Source organism: Argiope bruennichi, chromosome X2 (assembly GCF_947563725.1).
Source record: "Argiope bruennichi chromosome X2, qqArgBrue1.1, whole genome shotgun sequence".
NCBI lineage: Eukaryota > Metazoa > Arthropoda > Arachnida > Araneae > Araneidae > Argiope > Argiope bruennichi.
The window spans coordinates 120,539,614-120,547,320 of record NC_079163.1 but is presented as its reverse complement, the minus strand read 5'-3'; the positions used below and the strand labels follow the sequence as shown (position 1 = coordinate 120,547,320).

Here is a 7,707-nt window from a genome sequence, read left to right as displayed (position 1 = left end):
AGTATCTTTAAATATTCTATATATTGCTCTTACAATAACCTATTTTCTATCCAGTATATGTATGCCCTTACTAAAACGCGCCATGGATTATGAATAGTCCACATGTAGCTAGATCTAAAATTCTCCAGTCATTTTGGCAAGAAAGTTCTTCTTTGACAAGTTTTAAAATTTATTTAAGTCCATTCATACTAATTTGTAAAAGTAACTGTACGTCCAAACTTGATATAGCTTCCTCAAAATTCTCAAACATTTCTTGAGCAGTGGTGTGCCTTAAAAATATTGAATTCCAATATCTTGTAGACTATTAGTTGATTCATACCAATATCTGACAAAAAGATCCATTTGGTATTTTTGTGAAATGCGGTTCAAAGTTTCATCAAAGCATATTACTGGCTATATATTACTATTAGAAGCTGATTCATAACAAACAATGTACGACATTTTTGTACGCTCTAATATCTTGGCTATTTCACTGACAGTGAACATTTGTGAAAATACAGGGTGGACAAAAAGTCCATAAAAACATTGAAAATTCATAAAACCCCAAAAAATAAAAAAACGGTTTGCAAGTTTATCATTGATTGGTCACGGGAGATTTTAAGATAAGAAAATAAATAAATTAAATTAAAAAAAAAAACAGCCGACAGAAGGCGCTGGTACGACGACTTAGTTGGAAACATGCAAATGAGACAGGTGATTATAAATATTTACGCTCTTGATTCAGAACCAGTTCTCCGTTGCATGCCATGTAAGTGAACAAGGATGCTGAGTGGAAAAGGTTTATTGGTGAAACTGTTTTACATGAGCCAATAACTTGCACTGCATAAATTCAGACTTCAGAAAAATGTGAAGACTGAAAAAAAGACCTTTAATAATAATAGGCCTAATAAAGCTTGTTCAGCGATTTGAGGAAACTGGATCACTAGAGAATCGTGTGGCGACCGGACGACCAAATCTAATGCAGACACGTTCGGCGCGCGTCACAGCCGAAATAAGAACATTAGCGTCAGAATCCGTTGCAGGGATTAGCAGTGCATGGAAAGCTGGCAGAAGCCAAGTTTTCATGACCTCCAGATCTGACACCAATAAATATTTCGCTATAGGGAAATTTAAAATCCTGAGTGTATCGATCCCTTCCATCCAATCTGTCGGAATTGAAAGACGCAATCCGCCGAGAGCTGTCATGTATACAGCCGGACATACTGCACTCTGCCGTTGCTGGATTTGTGACACGCCTGCAATATATTATCACCTGTGGTGGTGAACACGTGGAGCATATATTACTGTAATAAATGATTGGGTAACATTTTTGCTATTTGCATATCTTTTCTTTTCCTTATATATAAAACGCCCTTATCGGCTGTTTTTTTAATTTTTTTCTTATCTTAAATCTAGTGACTTATTTTTAATTATTTTTTTTCTTATCTTAAATCTAGCGACTTATTGATGCTAAACCTGATAACCATTTATAATTTTGATTAATTTTCCGGGTTTTATAAATTTTTTAAGGACTTTTTGCCTATCCTGTATTTCTGATATACCATTGAACGCATTCAAGGACGAACATGGCGCAGCAATTTTTGATATCTTTAAAAGTTCGACTTTAAATTATTATTTTCGAATTACAAAGCTCGAAATCTGTTTATTTTGAGACATCAAATTTGATGTTTTCGGGCTTTGTATCTAAAAGAAATGTAGGAGATGACATGCTAAGTCCAATATTAATGATTTTTTTTTTTTTTTGAACTGGTACGCAATTTTGTATGTTTTCCTCTTTTGGTATGACTAGTAAGTGCCTGTTTCCCCATATTACTTAAGCTCGTTAGATTCTTGCAAAGAGTATCAAACATATTTTGCAGAACTTCTCTAATATATTCAGCAGTCATGATTGATATTTTTATCCTTCCAATCCGTATAAAATATGGATTTTGAGCAGCTCATTTTTTAAAAAAAAAACAAATCTCTAATATATTTTGAATAAACTCGCATTTTCTCAAATAATAAACCATTTAATAAATTCACATGTGAGTGACTAAACACCACCGTGATGTTCCGCAAATTGAATGTTATTCCCGCCAGAGAAATTTATTCTATTTTCTCACGTAGTTACAGAAGTCTCAAGCATGCTATGAAAAAGAACAACTGTCTCTCAAATCGAAATTGAACTGATCTATATATATATAAAACGGCAAAGTTTTCTCGATTACATAGTCCAAAAAGTCCTTTCGTTTTTGGAGCTATGGCTACGATCTTTTATTTCTGCAATGTTTAAAGATCTACATTTTTTTTTTTTTTTTTTTAGATGAAAACAAAATTCCCAGTGACTTGCTAGTTTTTGTGGAAATGGTCACATTTCCTTGCTTCTTCTGATGGTTTTTAAATCCCCTGCATTTTCTGGGTTAATCCGGCGCCATGGCATTACCTGCTAAAATAGATCTTTAAAATCCGATTGACTTAAATCAACATTAACATTTTACAACTGTCAATGAGACAAAATAATTCTAATAATGGTTACCTAAAAGGGTAGCTATTTCATCTTTATTACAATTTTCAAACTTTCAGCCAATCTTTGATGAGGATCAAAACAGATTAAATTCATATTCAGCCGTACTAATCGGAAAATATTTGATATTGAGAATAATAATTCATTACCCTTTAACCATTCAAATTTGTCTAACAATCTATCTAAAAAAAATGTCAATTGACAAATAAAGTAATTGGAATGTTTGGGTAATAAGGAACGTAAGTAAAAATATAAAAACAGCTATGATCATCACTGGAAGCTTTATTTATATACACATAACAAAGCATCAGTAACAAACTTATATAAATTTAAAGAAATAAAAATTCTGGTAATCCAAAATCTATTATTGCATTTATTTATTTATACATAATATATATATGTACAGTTAAATAACTCTGAAAAGAAATATCATGAACAATATATACAAACTGAGGAGCTCAAATATACCTCTGGTACATTAAAAACAATGCCATTTAATACTCTTGGCACTCCATTATTAAAATTTATGATAGGCAATGAGTTCAAAATGTAACAGATTTATGAGAAACTCTCAAGGCCAAGAACATGACACTTGAATAGTGGACTCCATTCTTATTGACAAGACTGTCAAAACCAAGAATCTAAATGCACTTTCAACAAAAGTAATGAATGTAGCAGGCTGAACATTTAACTGCACTTTTTCACAATGTCAAAATACATTTTAAAATTCTGACAATTGGCATCCATACATTAGGAAATTTTTAAATAAGTTCAGATGAAAAGTTCAATGTGTCCATACACCCTTTCGAAAGTTCAAACTTTCAATGTATGTTAAAAGTTTATGAAGGCAATTTTACAAATATGTTGATTTCATCATACATTTTCCATTCTGTACACATCATGATATGCATTCCTTAGAAGAGCATACGGAAAACAAGACTCTAATAAATCCATGGTCAGGAAAGGAGATTCTTGTACTATTAAATCAAGTAACAGGTAGACAGATTCTCTGTTTTTAGTAGCTTCTTTGTCATTTTCTTGTCCAAGTCTTAATAAACTAGATGATGCAAGCTAAAGAAGAAAATATATAATTTTACTTAAAAGGCACATTTCAGAAAAGTTACAAAGGAGAAAAAAATAACATCAAAGATATCATACAGCTAAAAACTCTTTTAGACGATCTTCAATATCACCATGGCCACATATTGTAAACAATGCTCCAGCAATACCATTGATCGCTTGGGCAAGACAGTGAATATTATTGGTATGACCTAAATAAGAGAAGTTTAAATTAAAATCTATTATAAACTAAACATAAAAGTTAACGAAATCTATTTGTTTAAATTAAATATATTACCATAATAGAAGGAATTCAACTAAAATTCTTCACAGACTAAAATATATTCAAATGACTTCTGCAGAATATTGATTTACAAAGGGAAAATGTGAGCAACAAAGTGAGAAATCGCGTAAAATATATCAGCATTTTATTCAATCCTTACAGATGTCATATTAAAGAAATATCCTTGAGATTTAAAAATTATTAATTTGTGACCAACTAAAAAAATGTATGTGGAAAGATTCGATTTTAACATCTGACACGTTTTAGAAGTTTAAAAAAAAATAACTTCCGAGAAATGCTATGTGAGATGCATAGGAAACTCTACAATTTATTCTATGTCCCTGGAGCCAATCAATAAGGCCATGAATTATGGGATTCTAAAATTTCAAAAGAATTAAGTTTGGAACAACAAGAATAAATAGTTCTAGTATACAAACTATAAATGTTCGAATTTGTGTCATACTACTTGTTTTAATGATATTCAAATTTGGAAGAATTTAGAGATAACTAATTACCTAGTTTATTTGTTAATGCTTTCAAGGTGTCAATGATCTGACATTCTAAACCATATTAGTCAATATTTAAATGTTATTATCAGTAATAAGAACCTTTGCTTTAAACTTTAACTACTTTTTATTTTTCTTGTTCGTTTGTTAGATTTGACATGCAAGAGTTTAATTAAGTCAATAAAATCGCATTTGTTACTCATAGTTGAATATCTTTTCTAAGCATTTTCATAAATTCGGTATTAAAAACTGAATAGTGAATTTCTGGATTTAACAAGTGCTATTCCCATGGGACTACATGGAGTACATGGAAGGGAAATTGCCTTATAAATAAGCAAGTTCTCAGTTCTGGCTGGCAGTAAACTAATGGTGATGTGGCTGGTAGCGCCAATTAATGTTTCCCACAAGGAATATAAAATTTTATTTTTCCGTGAAGCCCCAATGCATGGGATGCACCTAATGAGGCCTTTTTTTAGAAGATTCTCAGCGTCTATGTAATCAACAGCAGTCGGTCATATGAATGAAATCTCCATTTGATGGAACAAGCATTTCCTTATAGCATCTCTAGCATTTATATGCCTTTTAAAAAATTTAATTGCAGTGCTTCCCTAGGAAAACTTTTAGCTCACACTGGGCAAATATCTAGAAAAATTTAAATGGTTTTTATTCGTCACTCAATAAAGGAAGATGTGCTGAATTCCAATTCGTCCGATGTTGGATGTAGGTAACGCCGTTTACCTATAACATCCTTTCCAGAGATTCAATATCAAGAGATATCCATATGAATGAAGTGATTAAACAAGATATTTTAGAACTATATACGAGTCAATAAAAATGCTTTACAAATTTCGAATAGAATCATCATGTGACCGACAACACTCGTACATATCCCCCCTCCTCCATATGTTCATAATTGAAGGATATTATCCAAAGTCAGATGAATAAAAAAAATTTACATTCCTCATTTTTTGTGATTATTTAATAATATTTTGAAATAACTATTAATGTCACTAACTTTTAGTATTTAAGTTCCACTAGAATAATACTTCATTTTTAAATGTTTTAAAGTGTAAAACGCAACTGCTATTTTATGATAAAACTACAGATAACCCTTTGTAACTTTAATTACGTTTGAATTTCGAATAGTAAAATTGACATCGACATAGTTTCGACATAAAATTGACATTGGCATACAACTGCATCTAATACAGTTGCATGCCAATTTCATTCCTTTATCAATATTTATTGAAGATAAATGTCATCCAACTCTAGGAAATATATCAAACTACTATTAGTAATAAAACTTTTCCATTGCAAAAGTTATTATTTTAATCAAATACCTTTCATAATAAAAAATGCCAGCAATAATTGTTTCTAGCTATGTAAATAATAAATAAATGATAATTCTTTAAAAAAAAATCCCTTTTCACAATCAGTGTGAAATTATCCTTTGATTTTACTGCAATTCTTTTTTATTTAAGAAATTTAACAAATATATCGAATTACGACGAATGAGGAAATTTTCCATTCTTCAACATATAGTTAATGCTTCATCAAAAATATTTCAATAAACTAAATGATGCAATTTCTATAAATAACATCATATTCGTACAAATATGGTAACTCTAAATACGATCATTCTTTAAATTATTCCAACATCGAAATCGACCTACATTAATTCCTAATTTTAAAATGCGAAATATAAGCAGACAGAGAACACAAAATTCATAAAAACAACAAAATTAAAATGGGAGTATTCTATGGGGATAAAAGATTTTACGAAAACAGTCAAAACCAAAATTTTCATAACAAAACAACCTTTCGTAGATATATATTTTCCTTCTATAATTTTTCACATATTAGTTAATTAAACTGCACAAAATTGTAGGGAAAAATGCTTTTATTAAACCTTCTAAAGAAGCTTTGTAATAAGATCCTTCATTACGAGCAAGCTTCGGTAAAGAAACCGCAACAAAAACCATCAATAAGCAGGCCACAGTGTACTCATCTTCTCCTAGTTCTGAAAAAAGATATTAAAAAAAATTTACAGTTAAACATTACAACATAGTTGACGACATAATATTATATATGAACTCAAAATGATGCTTTTAAATTATCTTTTTTATGAAATTTAAAAAATTATATGTTTAAACTGTTTAACCCTTTCAAAGAATATGCATATTGCATAATTTGGGATTATTTTTTCTTCATATATTATATTTGATAAATATAATAATTTAAAAATTAATTATCCTTTTTTGACAAATTTCAATAATTAGAAAACATTGAATCTGATATTTTATGAATAACAAATACTACAAGACTTTCATTCATTTATTTATTAAATTCACACAACTCTAAAAAAATAAAAGCAAAAACTTCACACCACATTAAAAGCCAGAGTAAAGTTTGAGAAGGTGCAGATATTTGAAAAAATAAATAAATAAATAACGGGTACAAATGTAAAAAAGTTGTTTGGAATTCTATTTTCAAAGCAAAACAAAAATTAATAATCATTAACGTTTTTGGAAAGATGTGAATTTTATATTTAAAAATTCAAATTCTTTAGAGATTTAAAAATATCTTATGTCAAAATATATTAAAAATATTTACCACTTTTCTGTGATCTCAATGCAGCAACTAATGCAGGATCAACACGACAAGGAAGGCCAGCAGCTGATGCAATTTCAGAAACTATCTGAAAAAGCATATTAAATTCTAATCAAGCAATCATTGGTAATTAAATTTTACTGAATGAAATGCCTAAGCATTCTCTTGTCTAGTAAAAAAAATTATCACTAATTTATCATTTATATTCATAATTTGATGATAAAAGAATGATAATATCAGCTATCAGCTCACAAGAAACTGGCAATTTAAGATATATGTTCAATTATAAACTAAATAAAACAGATACTTATTCAATAGAAGCGTACCTTTTTTTCTCACAAAAATAAATTTCTTACTGGGGGGAAAATAATTTTACAATTGAAAAAGAAAATTTATTCAAATATATTACAAAATGTTAAAAGGTATTTTACAATAGCATTATTTGAAGTAAAAAAATGATATCAACAGCTCAAGCGATTTAAAAACACCCTCAAAAACAAATTCACATAAAAAGGAGCAAAATGGCACACAAAATTAGTAAAAACATTTACAATCGCCTTTAAAATTTATTACAATTCCTTGGAAGTAATCATTATTCTGATTTTTACGAAAATTTCATTTATACAACTTACCATAGAATCTCCATTTGGTACATGATGTTTAAAATCAATGATTGAGCTAAGCAAAAAAGGTATTCTATCTGCCAACACCTGTTAGATAGACATTTATTTTTATTAATTACTGTA

General features: G+C 29.3%; 1 protein-coding gene across 2 annotated transcripts in view; it reads right to left on the bottom strand.

The window, feature by feature from the left end:
* Positions 1–2,836: 2,836 nt before the first annotated feature.
* The window catches only part of LOC129959978 (membrane-associated protein Hem-like), a 54,133-nt gene continuing 49,262 nt past the window's right edge, over positions 2,837–7,707 (bottom strand). The window contains exons 26-30 of one of the 2 annotated variants that reach the window (XM_056072928.1): positions 7,594–7,671; positions 6,965–7,049; positions 6,261–6,371; positions 3,662–3,774; positions 2,837–3,574 (exon numbers count right to left, since the gene is read on the bottom strand). In XM_056072928.1, coding sequence (XP_055928903.1) covers positions 3,377–3,574; positions 3,662–3,774; positions 6,261–6,371; positions 6,965–7,049; positions 7,594–7,671 — 585 coding nt within the window. In that variant the 3' untranslated portion in view covers positions 2,837–3,376. The remainder of the gene's footprint in view (positions 3,575–3,661; positions 3,775–6,260; positions 6,372–6,964; positions 7,050–7,593; positions 7,672–7,707) is intronic. The other variant, XM_056072929.1, reaches the window with a different exon arrangement.